This window comes from Polyodon spathula, chromosome 6, assembly GCF_017654505.1.
Source record: "Polyodon spathula isolate WHYD16114869_AA chromosome 6, ASM1765450v1, whole genome shotgun sequence".
In the NCBI taxonomy this organism is placed as follows: Eukaryota; Metazoa; Chordata; class Actinopteri; order Acipenseriformes; family Polyodontidae; genus Polyodon; species Polyodon spathula.
This window is the reverse complement of record NC_054539.1, coordinates 14,104,184-14,123,472: the sequence shown is the minus strand read 5'-3', so window position 1 is coordinate 14,123,472 and position 19,289 is coordinate 14,104,184. Positions and strand designations below refer to the sequence as shown.

Below are 19,289 nucleotides of genomic sequence, written 5' to 3'. Positions count from 1 at the left end.
TAGAGAATATTAGTACATAATGGGGCTGATGTAAGGATAGGTGAAGTGCAACAATTGCGGCTGCAAAATTCAAATTGCATTGCGGCCAGGCAATTATTTTGCAATTTGGTCTATGTAAACTTAAGAGCAATACAAATTATTCAACACGCACACACAATGAGCTGCAATCATGATAACGAGGGTCGCAATGAGCGTCAGGGTATTTAGCAGCTGCACTTACAGCCTAGAGGTGAGGTGAGTTAGGATGAATAGGGCCTACAGAGAGCAGTAGCTGCTGTATGAGATTTGTGGACCATGAAAATCAAACCAAACAAAAAAATATGTCAGATGAAGGTCAGCAAAGTCCTCTTGGTGCATGGAAAAAAAATAGAAAAGTTTTCTGAGGAGGAGCTGAGAGTCCTTATGGCTGAGGTCACTCAGCATGAAATTGAGTTATCTGGAAAAGCCTCAGCCAACATCAATTATGCTACCAAAGAGGACCTATGGTCCTCTATAGTGGAGAAAGTCAATACTGTCAGTGTTACCAGGAGGACAGTCAACTAGGTGATGAAAAGGTGAAATTCAGCTATTAGGTCTAGGATGACCTGCGGAGTGAGACGATAACACCTTACCACCGCATCCTCCTGCATCTCAAACAAATGACCCTGGGTTTGAATATGCAGGGTCTTCTCCATCTTGCCCTTCTCCTCCAAATGTTTTCCTGCCTGTCCTCAACAAGAGCCAAGTGTGGCCGCATCAGGAAATGTACCACAGCAGCCACCCTGAGGCCAGTGACAAGTCTTTGAAGGTGTGTGGTTTTATACAGATTTTAATTACTGGCTCTACAATGGTTTGCACCTTGTAAGAGGGGGTGTAAAGTTTTTGGAGGGTCAGCAATTGCCCAAGTGCAAGCCAAAATCCTTACATCTCATTATAATTTTTGCGCCTGCTTAGTATTCCAGATCCCTGTCCAATTCCATGCTCTTTTTTTCATTTGAATACATTTCAATATCACTTAAATGGATTAATGATGGCAAAGTACTAATTTGATAGCGGGGGCAGCACACCAGGTGAAAACCATTCTTTACATACGCCACATTTTTTGTGGCTGCTAAAGTCCCACGTTATGGCAAGTAAACAATTTTTGCACGTGAAACGCAGAGTTTGGCCTCAATATGGGTGTTTTGCAGGCATTTCATTATTGGATCAACTGTTGCAGCAAAGTACAGTAACTGGAACCATAAGTGTTCTAATTGACAAATTAAGAAGTATATACTTAATTATATATTTGGGCGGAGCAGTGACATCAGGCCAAAAGCCGGAACTGAAAAAAAGCAAGTACTGCATTGAAAAGACGCGCTATAAACAACAAAAGTAAATAAAATATTTGGACAAAAACAAAACACTGCTCACAGAGCAAGAAATAAAAGATTTAAACAAACAATGACAAACACAAAACACACCTAAAGGGGGGAGGTCGGTGTGTCTGTCTGCACATGGTCAATACTTTCTGAAGTGTTTTAATGTGTAATTTTCGAGACTTTGGCTGCAACCTCTAGCTTGTGACATATCATGAACTGAGTCGCAGTTCATGAAAAATGACAGGGGATTGTGGTTCATTAAATCAATCTGTAGACAGTAAACTGTGACATAAAAGACCCACGGAAATGTACTATCAAACGTAAGGCCACAAACTGAAACAGAAAATGTTAGCTAGATGCTGAGAATAATAGGCTAGTATATAGGTATTGATAGTTCAGTAATGTAGAGCCCCCTAGGGGATTGTGTGAAATGTACAATTCTTTTGCAGAAGCCATTTATTCTGAATGCAGTATGTACTTTACAATGATTTTAAATGTAACCAGAAATTAAGTTTTAATTAAATGTACCTGTGTCATAAATTAGTTTAAGGTAAAATGCTTGATCCATACGGTTCAGCAATTTTGTATTTATGTTGTATATGTTTTTATTAATTGCATTTTGGTGTTTTATTACTCTTTTCATACTAACCAGTAGTAATGTAGTATTTCTGAAAAAGGTTGAAGCAATGAACAGCATGCATTTCACATTTTTATATTTCTTTCTGTTTTCCATTAATATTGCATTGCCACGGGTTTAGCAATCCTGATCTAGTTGTTTGAGCAATTTTCAATCGGTGTTGGTCAAGTGGACATGTGTTTAAAAATGTGATTCTGTGTGTAATAAAGGGCAAAGCCGTGCCAGGGGTTTTGCAATGTAATCTCAGCAGCTGTCAGCACTGATCACCAGCTTGCATTCCCAGTACTCTCTCTATCATAGCACCAAACAGTATGAATACTTCTGAATTAGCATTTTTTGAGTTTTGCAAAAAACAATGCTGAAATAAATAATTGTAGAAATCTATTTTTCTTCATCCACAAAATAATAATAATAATATATTTATATAGTGCCTTTCATAGTGGACCACTATCACAAAGCGCTTTACAGAGGTAGGATGTGAAGTGTGCATTATATGCAGAGTCACTTACAATAGGCCACTGACTTAACATCTCATCTACAGGATGGAGCACAAGGAGGTTAAGTGACTTGCTCAGGGTCACGCAGCGAATCAGTCAATGGCAGCAGTAGGATTTGAATGAGTGACCTTCTGGTTACAAACCCTGGACTTTAACCACTGGACCACACTGCCTCCTAAAAAGCAAAACTTTTGTTAGAAAAGATTTTTCCTATAATAATTTGAAACAGCAATCGGAAAAAGAAGGCAGTCTTGACGACAGAGCACGGTTTCTGCTGTGGAAAGGTGCAACATGGCGATTATTATTAACTATTTTAAGTTATTGTGCGTTTTATTTTTTTTTCAAAGTTATCCTTGGAAAAGCAAAAAGAGTGCGATTGCATTCAATGCCAGGCGGGTAGAACGCATATTTTGAAAGAGGAGCTACAGTTATCCCGTTGAAATAAGTGTTAGGACTGGTTTTAAAAGAATATGAAAAAATAATAATTAACGAAAAGCAATGGAAACTTCCAAATTATATTAAGCAGGTTTGTGTGGAATGGGTTAAATGGCGTGGGTGGTGTTACTGAGTGTGACTTTTCAATGATTTCATCGTCCTGCGTCCCCTGCTTGTTGTGTTCCTGTCACATCAATGCAGTTCTGCACAGTGCGGTTGCTTTGTGAACAGGGCAGTGGTGCAGATGTTTTCTCTGTGAAAATAACAGTACAGATTTAATAATATTTCAAGATGAATGAGACAGATGGATTGCGGTATCGAAGGTTGATCAGACCTCAGATAATAACCGACGAGCCACAGGCACCAGAAGACAAGAGCAGGTAACCGTGGTTTCAGCTGTGCAACGCAGTTCATTTATTCTCTGCACTTTCTTTAATAGTAAATCATTTGTGTTCTTAAACATACATATCTGTGCTTTAAATTGATATTCTACATATACTGGGAAAACAACTGAATGAAAAGAATTGCCATTAGTACAGGTTGAACGCTAATTTTAATTATACTTATTTTCAGTATTCACAATTAGCCCCTGCAACAAAAACACAAATTTAGCATATAATTGTACTTAATGTACGCTAGCGTTATTTCAAAATGACGAAGTAGACTTCTAGTATATTCTCGTTTGCAGGTTTTCTCAAACCATAACGGTAACATTACCGTTTTCTGTTGTAAGACTGTATATCTTCTTAGTAAGCCATTGTACACAACACATCCCTATATATCTTTTACTGAATTACAGGCAAATTAATTGTACTGTAATTATACGCTTTTTGGTTTGTACCAAATACACAAGAAGACAAATACATCGACGGTATTGTTCTCTGTATTTTTAAATTCAAGACATTTACATTTTTATTGATAGTGGAGCAGAGTGTACTGCAGCTTAGATACATGCCCAGCGCTTTCAAGGTCAGTTGTGAATATGCATTCTGTTTTTAATGACTAAAAACAAACATTTGATATCTTCCTTTTCATGTCTAGCATTTGCCTGTTTTTAAACTCTATAATTATTACTATAGGTACTATAATTTGTTATCGTTTTGATACATATAAGATGCTGCAACTGAGAACCACCCGTCTCAATTATTTATCGGGCAGGTTTGACAAGTCAGTCAGGATTTGGATTAGGTTTTACTGTTTTACTGTAATATAAGGAGATTACTGTACCATAATGATATCTTGGTGACAGTGGCACCATAAACCTTTAACACAGTAACCCATATATATATATATATATATAATATATATATATATATATAATATGATATATATATATATATATATATAATATATATATAAAATTTTTTATCTAACAAGTTAACAGGCATAGAACTGGTGACATTCCTTAACAGACTCAAGAGGACACACACACACACACACACACACACACACACACACACACACACACACTTTGTTATCAACTGACCTTGATTCTTTTTTATTTTTATTTTTCCAAGAATATAAAGTTGACAGACTATAACAAAACCAGCGGCCGTGCTGCACAACGCAGGCACCTTTACAGTGACTTGCTGAAAATAATTGAATGGCAGCATGTATTAAATTATGTACCTAGCAACAGCAATTGATAATTAAAGGCAGAGCAGTCTGTAATTTGCTCCACTGGCATAGAGCCAGTGGTCGCCTTTCAGCAACGTTGGCACCGAGTGTTGACGGGCAATGCATGTCCATTTTTCAGTGTACTAGAAAAGTTGGCAGCCCTAGTCAATTATGTATTTGTAATGGCCAATGAAATATTTTACTGCAGCAAATTGGCAAGAGGTAGAAATGACACCCTTTATACATTTTCTATGTTAAAATTCAATGCTGTTTTTAAAGCGTACATCGCTTTCCTTATTTAGGCTTTAGCTGTTCTTTATCATGACAAATCATTTTATTGCTTTACTGTAGGCCTAGTTCCCAGTGATTCACCATGCTTGTCTGCTTTACTCTGTGTTCACTATGCTGTACTACAGTCTGCTGTGCTTTTACAGCTGTTCACTCCAGTCAACTTTTACAGGGGCACGTAATGCAAAAAGCTACAGCTTGAGAGAAAACTGGCCTGGCCTTTCTTATTTTCTTGGTATGATTGAGTATTCAGGGTTATGTATGAATAATTAATTAAAGCATGTGTTCTAATGTTTTTCAGTTCGTACAGCGGAAAGGTTTTTCGTGTGACGCTAGTGACGCTGGCGGTCTCTTTGCTTATTCCATTGATTGGTGCAATAATTCTGCTGGAGTCTCCAATAGAGCCTCAGTATTTAAGGTGAGTATTGTGTACAAGGTTCTGAAGATATGATCTGTTGAAGTCTTTGACTTATTTTGACTTATTTTGACCTGTATACAATATGGGTATATTCTGGTTGAGCTTCATGGTCATTGTTGGTATTGAAATGATGATTTACTGTTAAAAATAATATGAACTACAGGGTATTCAGTTAGTTTTAAAGCATGTGGCACTTCCCAGGTAGTAGGGGGCACTCGTCTCATTGAGACGCGTAGCGCCGAGGGGGCATAAAAGCGGTGCACATTTTTGGATGGTTTAAGCATGTGGTAGACTAGTAGTGCTGCTTGTAGTGTCTGACAAAGCACTCCATTAGTGCAATGAAGGAGCATTATTTCAGCACTGCACACAGCAAGGCAAGATCAATAATAAGACAAATAAACATTGAACATCGAGGCTCCTGCAATACAGGACTGACTAAAAATGTGTCTGGAATTGGTAACCGCACCTTATGTATGGGAAATAGCACGCTGCAGCTTCCGTGCACAGTGTTAGTGAAGTCCCGATCTGACAGCTCTTATGATTAGATGTCACCGTTTATACTATTTATATTATACTATATATATATATATATATCCAAGTTTTTACTATTGACAGTATTAAATACACCACAGCAATACATTTTAGATATTGTCATTATCACAATCTGAGAGCTAACTTTAGTGAACATGCATTGCATTTCATTTTTTATTCCCTAAATATTTAGTTTTTTTTTTTTCTCAGCAGTACACTTCCAAATTACAGTCTCAGTTATTTCTATGTGTTCTGCTTTCACCTCAAACTGGTCAGTTTGAGAAATATACTTTGTTTTCCCTGCAACAGCTGACCCTATTTTAGTCCAAAACTCAGCTACATGCTGTTTTTCATGAGGGTAATGTCTTAAATTACCGTGCCTGCTTCTTTGGCTGAAGTGATACAGTTTATTATCTAACTAGGGAACCTGCTGTGCAGTTGAATCATCCTTAAACTCCTGACGGTAAACAATGTAAATCTATTATATCTGCGATAGTTGTAGCTGCTAAGACGAATATGTTGTTAAAGTTGACTCAAAACTTTATTTAGGCACTCTACGATGTGACTGGTGAAAGATAACTTGATTGGAGTTCACAAAGAACACCTTTTTCAGCTTGGTACGGTAACCTTTTCACTTCCTTTGTTGTTTACTTATTGACCTTTTTGCTGCATTACAGCCCTTCATTACAATGACTTTCTTTATTTTCACAGCATTTTGTTTATGGCGTGTGTCCATCACACAAACCTGAAGTGTATTTTTGTTTTTTGCTGCTGTTCTAAATTTCTTGAGTGCAACTGTTCATTTTAAGCTACATTTTTACACAACAGTACTCACACACATTTGGTCATCATCGCAACTTAGTATAATTTAATATCCAGCACCTCTCTACACTTGCAAGCATTTGTATCATCAGCTGATGACCCATCATGGATTTTTTCTTAAAGGCGTACAGCCTTTACACGGACTCCCAAAATGACAAGCACCTATGGGTACATATTTTACGATATAATAATGATAATAGCTATTACGTACTGTGTATAGCTTTTATGTATTATGTCTTACAGTGCGATTTTTAATAGGACAAAAAATGTACTTAATGATAATACCTGAAATAATCGTACTATTTTTTAATAAAAGTAGCTGCCGCAAACATCATTTTAGACGGTGGATTGAGCCGGTTGCCATCTTATTTTGAAAACCCTGAAACTAAAGATGTAACCAATGCTTTAAATAAGCATAACAACAGTGTCATCAAATGATGTCAAGATAATTGACTTGGGATTTGGGGTTTTCTGTTTTAACATTTATGAATGGAATAGCTTGGCACTGTGCAACTAAGTAAGTGACTTGAATCAAAACTACGGATTGGTGAGGGAGGATGGGTAGTCCAGTCTCTAAATCCAGCCTAACTTTTGGATTAACGAGAGACTGCAGAACAGCCAATTCAATGCTAACTTTTAGAGTGGTTTTGTGATACCTCCCGCTTGCCAGGGCTCTTTTTATTGGAATTAATTCAAACCAGCAACCTACTGCATAGTATCAACATGTGTCAAATATACTGTATATACTGCATATCAATTCATTATATCCACATTTTAAGGTATGAACAAAGTGATTGCTACCTCTAAACCTATTTCAAGCTGAATTTGGGCAGAGGTTATGGAGCACTGTACTGTGACAGTGTTTTGTGCTTGTTGCCAAGTGGGTTAGTATTATGTTCTTACATGTAACACATTTTTGGTCAAAGTAAAGGTGTTATTCCACAACTTTGTAATTTGTGAAATTCTGTGTGACCCTCCTGGTCAACACTGTATGTACAGTGATATTTGTTTTGACTAAACAAAGCCTATTCCTGAAATCTCTTATTTCTCAACTGGTTGCAAAAGTCTGTGACGGGTGTTGCAGGTGTCATGTTGCGTAATGCTCTGATATTTTGTCGGTTTCCTGATCTTTCTTTTTGTTGTCGTTGATAATTTCAGCTTTCCGGAACCTCCTCTTATGTCTGAGGCTTTGGAGCCAAACTTTAAACTGAGACAGGCAGAAAGGTTATTTGAAGGCCAACTTATTGGGCCAGAGTCTATGGCAAATATTGGAGGTAAAATGTTTTAAAGGGTGTTTTGTAAATGATAGTACCTTATAGTGGTTGATATGGTATTTCATGATACATTTGCTATTTATACTCTGTCTTGCTTTTGAGTGCTGCAACATCAAAATCAGCTTCACTGTGAAAAGCCATCTAGTGAGAGCCAGGAGAAGTGCAATAGATGTAGTGGGGTTCATTGATTTGGGGAGTGGAGGGGGGCAATACAAAAAATTGTTGCACATTTACGGGTTAAGCAGCTCCCACTTGATTAACAAACTGACTGCCTTCCCAGTGCCATCTGTTTTTGAGCCATTGTCAATATAGAGCATTTGCAAAATCTTAACAACCCGTTGTTTTTGGGCTTTATATGTAGGTGTATTGTATACCGGAACAGCAGATGGGAAAATTATAAAAATAGAAGATGGTAAAATGCATACCCTGGCAACATTAGGAAGACCTCCCTGTGGTAAGAAAGCAGTAAACAATGTTGTACAGTATTAATCTGCTGTAATTTGTTTGATAGCACTACCTGCTCTTTCTAAGTAGATGCATTTTAATACACACAATACAGGTGCATTATAACAATATAGACAGTTATATTATAACAATAAACTAGAAGTATTTTTCAATGTCTTACTAAATACTATTTAGTATTTCTAAACTAGAACCAAACAGTGAAGTGGTATTTTCTGGAACTCAGTTAAAAGTGATCTGGAATCAGTTCAATCTGTCTCCACTGGCAACAAAACTGGTTTGAATTGAGATTCTTGTAAGTCCCAGTTAGGGCTGCGAGCTGGCAGAACTCTCCTCAAATCACTGTAATCCAGCCAAATTTGGGATTCTTGTTTAATATTATGTTTTTTTTTTTTATTCATCACCAATTTAAGAACTGTATCAGTACAAATGGATTAGAATTACTATTTGAAATGTATTTTTATAGACTGCATTATATGTAATATATATTTAAGTGCTAAGTTTTTGGCTGGTTTAAAAATAAACAATTTGGCTACTTTTTGGCTGTTTACTTAAATTTGGTGGTTACAAAAAAATGTCTGCCAGCACTGATTGTAATGCAGGAAGTCTCATTTGTTTTCTTCATTCTCCTTAGGGACTCAAAAGGATGAGCTGACCTGCGGGCGACCCCTTGGCATTCGAGCCAGTCAAAATAGAACCTTGTTTGTTGCTGATGCCTATCTTGGAATATTTGAAGTGAATCCGTTCACAGGTTTGTGTGGTTTATAGGTTGGTTTCTTTAACACATCTCACTATGGGAATACGTTGTTGAAGTGATCCGTGGACAAAATGTTAGACTGTGCTGTAAATGGTCTGAATGACAATGGTAACACTTTAGTTAAGGGATCCATTATAATCAACCAATAGATCATTATATGTTATAAACATATTAGACATTAAATATATTCCACAGCAGTATAATTTTACAAAACCTTATTAAACCAAAATGAGATTCATAACTTAACCACTTAGACTTACATAGGCTGGGTTTACATGCACGTGATAATGGACTTTACAGTCTTGACTCTGTGACGTTGTCACACGAATCTGTGACATTGTCATGCAAAACAGCAAAAGAACGTCCTTTGGTCAGAGTGACTTTAAGGGCAGGGCCAATGGCTTTCTCACGATAAATTATCTGTAAAAACCCATGTAAACCGGAGCAGGGATCTTGCTTGTGGCTCACGAGGTTTCAGCAGTCAAGATCCCATTTTTCTGACTTAATGTCACGTAATCTCCAGCAGAAAGGTCGTACAAAACATAGACACCCCAGCACACACTGTACATTTATGGACAACTCCAACACTAGAACCGCTGCGGTTATACTCATACCTACATCCGGCGGTACACTTTAAGCACCATCAAGTTTTATTCACGCACATCATATCAAACATCTGCACAGCCAAATCACTACATTTAAATGAACAATTAAACACAAAGGGATTTATTTTCTAATTTACCACATATAAAGCACAACTTAAATGAACTGTAATAAAATAAACATTTCAAAATAAACTAGTGTGTAAACACGTATATGCACGTACAAAACTGTAAAACCAAAAAGTAGTTTTTAATCGAAAACGAAAGTACACGATTTATCTTGTGTGTGTGTCACTCGCAGCACAGAATCTAGGTTGAGCTGCTGCAGCCTGCAGCTTTGCCGTTTTGTGATTGAAATGTTTCTGCTAAAGCGCTGTGGCTAGTTTCAAGATGAAATCTCTCCTACCTTGTACAAAACCAAGGAATTGATGGATGCCTGGTCCAGAAGAGATAACAGGCTTGTATGTGTGTGTGTGTGTGTGTGTGTGTGTGTGTGTGTGTGTGTGTGTGTGTGTGTGTGTATATATATATATATATATATATATATATATATATATATATATATATATATATATATAGTAAAACCGACTGCAACTCACACCGCTTCGTTGCCCCCTTAAGACAGGACCCAGGACATGGAAATGGAATTTTGTAGCGCTGACGTGCTATTTTTAATATAACACAATACACAACAAAACAGAAACAAAACCTAACGTTTTGGAGCGCTGACTTCACACTAACTGTCCCTGACTAACACGCAGGACGGCTAAGCCATGTACCTGTCATAAAACACTCACACAAGACTGTACTTAGTTTTTCTATTGGCTTGAGGGTGGCCTGGTCCCTCCCACACTTCCCGGGAGGGACCGCGAACCAGCGACACGGGACCCCACTGGGATAACCGGGACACAGGCGGCTGCAACAGCGGTCCGCCACTAGGGACCGGCGCAGCAAACTCCAGTCACCCAGGGGGAGCGAAGCAGTGACCAAGGGGAGCATCAAGCGACGTCTGAAAGCAGGTCAGCGACGTCTTGGTGCTTGGGGAGAGCAGAGTCGGGGACCAGTGGAGGAACTGTGGCTGGTGATGCAGACTCCTGGGCTCCAGGTGTAGGGCAGGGAGGTCCAGGCAGACCGGCAGGGTGTCCAGGAGCAAGGGGCAAAGGACTGTACCTCGCAACACCGAACTGGGTCGCTGGGGTGATGGTCGGTGCTGTGGTGGAGATGGGCTCCTCACCTCCTCCCCCTTGCTTGCTGCTTCTCCCTCAGGCAATGGAGACAGCGGGGCTTCTCCCTCAGGCGCTGGAGACAGCGGGGCTTCTCCCTCAGGCGCTGGAGACAGCGGGGCTTCTCCCCCAGGCGCTGGAGACAGCGGGGCTTCTCCCCCAGGCGCTGGAGACAGCGGGGCTTCTCCCTCAGGCGCTGGAGACAGCGGGGCTTCTCCCTCAGGCGCTGGAGACAGCGGGGCTTCTCCCTCAGGCGCTGGAGACAGCGGGGCTTCTCCCTCAGGCGCTGGAGACAGCGGGGCTTCTCCCTCAGGCGCTGGAGACAGCGGGGCTTCTCGTGCCTGCTCCCATTTCTGGAGCTCCAGCTCGGTCGGCTCCCGCTCCGGTAGCCATAGCTCCAATCTCCACTTCTCATTTTGCTCTAGCTGAGCAGCAGTATTCTTATTGATCCAGGCGATCAAGTCCTCCATTTCTGGGTCTTTAGGGGCACCCACACTTCCTGACACCATATGTATGACACATATGACACCACCGGTTTGTTGCCCCCTTAAGACAGGACTCAGGACATGGAAATGGAATTTTGTAGCGCTGACGCGCTATTTTTAATAAACACAAAAACACAATACACAATAAACCTAACTCCATTTTGGAGCGCTGACTTCACACTAACAAGTCCCTGACTAACACGCAGGACAGCTAAGCCGTTTATCTGTCATAAAACGCTCACACGAGACCGTATTTAGTTTTTCTATGTCCGGGCACACACACTTACCTGGACTGGCAGTTTACACAGCAGGCCTGAACAGACTGGCTGCTCTTTTTAAATACCCTGCACCTGGCTCTAACAGGGAATAACTAATAATTAAACAATTCAAACAAATACACCAAACATGCATTCTCACATGGTTTTTGGGCAGGGAAAACTTAACCCCTTCCCTGCCGTATTACTATATATATATAAAATTGTATGTTATATTCAAAATAAAAATATGTATTGTAAAAGTGTTAATGAAATGTAACTTTTAGATGTTCCACAAACACACACACAAATATAAATTCTAAGTAGTAAAACTTCTAGAAATTATATTTTTAAATAATTGTGTGTGTGTGTGTGCGTGTGCGTGTGTGTGTGTGTGTGTGTCTTGGAAAGGTAGCCAGACAAACACGTAGCTAATGCGCACGTAATTCAGTAATGTGCGCAGCAATGCGTGAATTCATGTATCTTGTTGAATGTTTTGATCTTCGTGGCAATGCATGCAAGCTCTCCTCACGATATTAAAAGTCGTTCTTTCCCTAACTAGTATGCAGACAGGGACATTTAAATATCTCCTCCCCTAAATCACTATGACTGCAGTAATTTGCATTGTCACTGCCAGATTTGTCTTCCTAAATCAAAACTACATGGAAATGTAATTCCTGAGAAGTAATTCACAGCTGGCTTGTGTTTTCAGATTTCCCATTATTACACACCATTAGGTACGTTTAGAAATGCATTAGTTGCCGTTATTTTTTTCTTTTCACCACTGAATAATCTTTTATCTGTATTCATGAATGACTTGCATGAACACCCTATATTACACATTGTGCAAAATGAGTAGATGAACTCGAAGTAACCATTCAGACTGGGTTGTGTAACGAAACATGTACAGTAAAGCCAGACTCTAGTTGTATTTGTTATATTTTTGTTAAAGCTGTAGTAATCATGCTTGCTGTTACTCCATCTTCTTTTTTTCAGGTAAAGTGGAAGTGCTGGTGCCTACTCGGATTCCTGTCAATGGCAAGAGCCTGTCCTTTGTGAATGATCTTGACGTCACACGGGACGGTAGAAAGATCTACTTCACAGACTCCAGCAGTAAATGGCAGAGGAGGGATTACGCTTACCTTATCATGGAGGGTATTAATGATGGACGGTAATGTTCTGGTATTCAATTTGACACTTGCTAAACAAAACTACGGCCAAGAAATATTCGAAAACACTGGAAAATATATTCACACCATTGCAATATCCAACATATATAGACGTTAACAGATATTTTTTCATATGAAAAGCAATAACTTACTTTAACCTAGTGGTGCTTTGCTTCACAATATCCACAGAGAAAAACAAGGACTCGTTCTGTTGTTTTACTATTCCATTATCAGACACCTCAAAACAAAAAAATATTTCTATACTTCACTGCACACAGACTTTGTAGCCAATCCGGAAGTAATTTAATCTTCAGCTGCTCTGCATGTAAATGCTGACTCATGATGCCTCTAAAAATATTAAGTACTGTGTCATGCTGAATTTTGCATTATTTTAAGATGTGTTTTGATGTTTAAAAGTGCATCTAATTTATAGTACCAAAAGTTCACATTATAAAAATGCATTAATAATAACGTAATAATGAATCGCTGATGCGTACGCATATCTCAAAATAGTGCAAAACAAATGGCCAAAGGTGTATGCAGCATGCAAATAGCATTTGGTACCTAAATGGTAATCAATGGAATAAAATGGTTAAATAATACTTTAGTGTGTGGTGTTTGCCTACAGGACAGTGATTGGTATGTCTAGGGTCTATTGTATCTTAATATAAAATAAACTTGATTATACTGCGTTTGCACTTTTAGCAGTACAAAAGTCCATTGCATATCTGCCCTAACCGTTTATCAGCCATGTTCAAGCTCTTCAGCAACGTTACTTTATTATCGAACAGATAAGATTAGTTCAAAGATTGTAGATCCTACCAAAGTTTTCGTACATTGTGTTCTATGTAGTGTGTACTCAGTGCGCTACCATTGCTGGTCACGTGAGCTGTTCCGTGTGTTGATGTGTAAATAAATCGTGTTCGTCTGCAGGGTGTTATAAACTTCAACCGTCATCTCGATCTCCTGCCTGTCACTCAGCAGCGAACGCACGCACCCACACAGCAGACGGCTACCCTGTCACAAGCATTAATACCCTGTATCTTTCTAATCAAGGGATTTAGGGGAGCTCCCTAATAAAAGCTGAATCTCAAAACAATAATTGTGTGAATATAGTAATTGTTACAACTGTGTATAATGGTATTTAAAACATTTTTCATTTAGCCAGCTTTTACATATTTGCCTGTAGCAGGGAGAGATCTGTGCTGACTCTGCTGGCGTGTTCACGGGCTGCAGGAAGAGGGCGGCAGTCACCCAGCAACCGCCTGTGAGTCATGGCAGTGACACGGGGAGGTGGGAAAGTGGGTGTGTGGACTTTCCCCCTCTCTGAATGGCTGAGAGGCGAGTCTTGGGTGATTGTTGGTCCTATAAAATAACGCTCTGCTGTTTCCTCAGGTCTGCCCTTATAGACTCGCTGAGAGTGCGGAAACGCCGGTCGCGGACCGAGAACCAGCCGGGAGAGAAAAAGACACGAAAGTGTCACAGTGAGACAGTGAGAGCGGGGAACCCTTGGGCAGACCCCTTAAAAATATAACAGAGCAGACTAGGTAGCCAGCAGCGTAGGACAGAGAGCCGGGTCGCACGGGCAGCGGCGACCGGGATATTGCTGCAGAGTGCAGCACCTTTTATTTGTAGTTTTGTTATTGTGTTATTTTGTCCGTTGTTATTTTTGCCTTCTGTTTTCATTGTTATTTCTTTGAGCACCTGCAAGGCGCCGGTATTGTGTACCATCGCTTGGTATGCCTGTAGTTCTGTTTACCATCGTTGGTAAATCAGACCACGGACCCACAGCGCCATCTGCGGGATAAACTGAAAAACAGCACCCCGAAAATAAAACTGGGCACCTGTGCGGTGTTGCCAAATCCACCTGTCTGTCTCCTGTGTCAGTGAGTTACCCACCACCCTTCCACACCGTTCTTACTCTGGTCCCATCGCAGTCGGATATGCAACGGATTACTGTATTAGCAATAAAAAGTATGACTCTGTGCCCATCCCTAGTTTAACCCTTTGTAGTCCTATGCCAGACCGGGTCCGACATTGCAATTTTTCCTTTCCGGTCCTATGTCGGACTCTGTCCAAAATCATCAAAAAGATGTCAAGCACAGGTCCCTAGTTGTTTTTTCTCTGGAAAAAACAGCAATACACATAGTCCCTTCACCGAAGACATAACACAGACAAAAACAAACAGGATGGCTGCTTCCTCATCCAGCGCTCAAAGAATATGACTGACATTTGCCAAGCTTTTTGAGGTGTTATAGTAATAAAATAAAAACTTGGATAGCATTATTGAGGAGTTGGATGATAAAACGAGTGATCAGGATTTGTCAATATGCACTACTATGAAGAGATATGCGATAAATACAGTGAATAAGGAGTGGGGCAGGGCTGGAGATGCAGTACTGAGTCCTGTTGATATGCAGTGCTTTTTAAACCTGTTTTACTATGAATAAAATTACTTTTAAACAGCACGTGTAAAATAAACCGTGCGTGTGAGAATAAATTGCACCTGACTAAATAAATGGACCGCAAAGGGTTAAACGTAGTCACACTTTTTCTGACTGTTTATTCTGATTTTATTCTGTGTCATTGTGTAATCTCGAGATATATATCCCATCAACCCCCCAAAGTGGTGATCAGGGTGACTCATACAGTCAGCGGAGTGTATGTTCATCTTCAATTCTCCAGAACTTTGTGAGGCATTGCTGTGGTGAGGAAACTTAATTTGCCATTCTAAATTTGGGGAAAAAAAAAATCAGGGGTAAAATAACCTGCCACTAAAATGTATATTAAAAAATGTGTAATATAAGCAGAAGCACAGCTGGAATTCTAAAAATCATTTATTTGCTCCATCAAAAGTTTTAACAGTTAATAAACCTAATATAGAATTATTATTTTTTTCCTTCTAAGCCTCTTAGAGTATGATACCTTCACGAAAGAAGTCACTGTTCTTATGGACGATTTGAGATTTCCCAATGGAGTCCAGCTTTCCCCTAATGAGGATTTTGTGCTGGTAGCAGAAATGACCATGGCAAGAATACGGAGGTACGGTACTGTATAATTGTGTTTTTAGCTGGGGTTGAATTTCAGGTTTTTTAGTTAGCTCTTACAGGCTGTAATGGGTATGCATTTTGCAATATCAGTGTTGCTGATGCTGTAGTAAAACCACATATTACAATTTAATTTATTGAATTTAATTTATTGTTAGGTGTTACGTCTCGGGGCTGAATAAAGGAGGTCTCGATTTGTTTGTGGAAAATCTTCCTGGTTTTCCTGACAATATTCGCTCAAGCAGCTCAGGAGGTTACTGGGTTGCAATGTCAGCTGTGCGTCCTAATCCTGGATTTTCCATGCTTGATTTCCTATCTCAAAAGCCTTGGATTAAAAAGATTATTTTCAAGGTAAGAAACAAAATACCTAAAAGGGATGCATAATACTAGCGGCAGGAACATTGTGGAGATGTGTTTTATCTAAAAAAAAAAAAAAAAAAAAAGTTTCCCAGATGATGTGCAATCTGTGGCCCTGTCCACACTATGCCTTTAAACCGACTGGTAAATTAGTGCTAAATATGGTTTGCGTCCGCACTATGCAGCGTTTAATACCGTACTTTAGAAATGGTCTAGAGACCACCTCAGGGGGTAGTCTCGAGTCCTGTTCAAATTAGATCGCATCATGTATTGCGGGTTATTACAAGTGTAGATGCTGTAGTACCGAACTGCATATTTTGTGTATCCTCTAATATTCCAAAATGCTTTGTTGTATGTTTGGCAAAATACTGTCGCCTGAAGAACTTGCTGTCAGTGTACCCTCTGCAATGGGTGTTAATATTTATGCTTTAAAAAAAAAAAAAACTGTCAGGACATCTCTGTTAAACTAGTGGGGAAAATAATAAAAGCACAGCGTTAAATTAGGCGACTGCAAAAATGAAATGCGAGTTAACAGTAGGATCGGGATGAACAGTTAACGTAATTTGTCAGCTCTGTTTGAAATAAAATTAAGGGGACCAGAATTAGACGCAGGCAAGATGTGAAGTTAAAAATAAAGATTGTTTTTGAGTTCAATTATGAACACAGACTCAACTCACTTTGTTTAAAGGTTGTCACCTGATTAAAAAAAAACAAAAAACAACAGAAAAAAAAAACTTCAAGTCCTACTTGTGTTTTCTCATTTACTATTTCCAAAATACTAGTTTTATTTATTTTTTGCAATATGCACCTCTTAATGTGAAGCATAACACTTTATTTTAAAATAAGGTACAGTGCACGGTGGGATACTGTCATATTAATTTCCACTGTTCAGTGCACTGCTGGGAACCGTAACTGAACTATTAAATGCATTAAGCTCGACTAAACATGAAACGGTACTTCAGTGTGGACACTGAGCTGTATTAATTAAAACAGTTTCGAGTACGGTTCTCGAGATGTAGTATAATCGGCTGTGTAGTGTGGACTAGAGCCCTGCAACCTGACCCGAACCCTGACGGGACCCAACTAAGTGTCGGATTCGGGTCGGGTGTAGTTTTAATACAAACATGGTCGGATTATGTGTGTTACCAATTGTCATCAGATTTTACACAAGAACGTGCCTTAGCTGCAAGCGCACAGCACTCATCTAGCTTCAGCACACCGAGAAAGTACACTGCTGCTGAGGTGTCAATCACCGGCTCTAAATATCAATTTGTATGGCACTAAAATCCTATTGGTTAAGAGGGGCAATGTGCTACCTAGCAATAGCCAATCAAATGCGTTTTAAGGCATGCAGTGCCGCCTACTGATCTCCTCAGGAGAGAGTGATGAGAAAAGGACAATGTAATTTTTAAATTAAAATAATACAATACCTATTGCCTCTAGACAAGTTATAGTCGTACATGGACTTTTTAATTAACCACATTGGTGTGTACTTATTAAGTTTCTCTTCATTTGTCCAATGCGACAGATAGACTAGTGTGTGAGTGAGATATGTCGCTTTCTTGGTTTGGTAAACGGAAAGGCGGTGAAAGGATGAACAGTGCAGTGGTTGTGTATTACACAATGTTAAAACCTTAGTAGTTTGTTTATTTATTTATTGGTTGTATGTGTTTCATTTACCGACAGTCCCGTTTGCTGGCAGTCATTGTTTAGAGTGTGGGCAGTTTATATTAACTATGATGTGTTTAGATAATCTCACGCATCGCAGTTTTAAAAATTTGTGATCTCTGAATTAAGTCAGGTTTGAGCGGGTCCAAAAAAAGATATGCTTGCTCGGGATCGGGTTGGTTTCGGATCGGGCTTAAAATTCAGGCCCAAGCAGACCTCTAGTGTGGACAGGGCCAAGACTGAATATGAATTGCGACTTGTGTTAACTTAAAAAAGAAATATTTCAGTTGCCCACTAGATGGTGCCAAATAGCAGTAAAACATCTAAATCTGACTAGCAAGCTACAGTACATGCAGTAAATCAACATTGGAAATAGGTTCATTTCATAGAAACAGTTTTCCCCTTTTACAATAAATTATATATACACACACACACTTAACTGAAACAAAACAGATTGCCTGTGTTTTCTGATTAATACACAATGGGCTTGATTCTCGCAGTTCATATTTTTAAAGTAAGAAAACTGCACCCAGTGAAGCTTCTAAACCAGAAATTAACAACTAGGACATTTTCTATAGGGGTTTGGTCATTTATATGTTTGCATAAGCATTATGTATGTTCATGATAGAGACAATTTTTATGGTCATGTCTATATCCCATATTCTTCTTAGTTTTTCATTACAGTAAAATTGATTTAAGTTTATCAGTTAATGTCAGTTGAAATTTAAATCTTAAACTCCCACATGCTTACTGTATTTATTTGAAATTGTAGTTTCCACAATGTGATAATTTAAGTAATTCCACAATGTGATAATTTAACTGTGACATTTATGCTAACACATGGGATGTTTATAAATCTATTGCATATCTTATGTTTCTGTTTATAATTATTTCTAGCTTCTTAGTCAAGAAGCACTGATGCAGTTTTTACCAAAGTACAGTCTTGTGATGGAGCTATATGACAATGGTGTATGTAAGAGAAGCTTCCATGACCCACACGGCACTGTGGCGACATATGTCAGTGAAGCCCATGAACTGGATGGGTACCTCTACCTGGGGTCCTTCAGATCGCCTTTTCTCTGCAGACTCAATCTGAGCGAAGTGTAATTCCAGCCTGGGGACAGGACTGTTTTTTATACAGTGTTGCTGTGCAGTTGTTTATTAGATTTTTTTGAAATTATTAAAAACTTTTAAAGAGTCATTTTAATGAGCTCAAGCTATACTTGGTTAAAATTAGTTAAACCCCATGCCAAGACAAATTCTAATTGAATTAAATGTATCTTTAGAAGAGTGGAAGTTTTTTTTTTTTTAATGAAAAGTCATAGTCACAGAAAATGGCAATATGTATGCACTGTACTTTAGCAACTACAATACAAAAGTCATTGACATCAGAAAGTAATACATAT

General features: G+C 39.0%; 1 protein-coding gene across 2 annotated transcripts; it reads left to right on the top strand.

Moving 5' to 3' along the window:
• The first annotated feature begins 3,083 nt into the window (after nt 1-3,083).
• Nucleotides 3,084-19,240, top strand: LOC121316870 (adipocyte plasma membrane-associated protein-like). Of its 2 annotated transcripts, XM_041252148.1 has the most exons (9): nt 3,084-3,289; nt 5,116-5,232; nt 7,744-7,859; nt 8,221-8,313; nt 8,956-9,072; nt 12,639-12,813; nt 15,719-15,853; nt 16,017-16,209; nt 18,781-19,239. In XM_041252148.1, the coding sequence occupies exons 1-9, from the start codon at nt 3,201-3,203 to the stop codon at nt 18,988-18,990; spliced, it is 1,245 nt and encodes a 414-aa protein (XP_041108082.1). In that variant the 5' UTR covers nt 3,084-3,200; the 3' UTR covers nt 18,991-19,239. The 2 variants fall into 2 exon arrangements, with proteins under 2 accessions (XP_041108082.1, XP_041108083.1); XM_041252149.1 differs by lacking the exons at nt 3,084-3,289; nt 5,116-5,232 and adding an exon at nt 6,292-6,380 and having other exon boundaries at nt 18,781-19,240.
• Nucleotides 19,241-19,289: the final 49 nt, after the last annotated feature.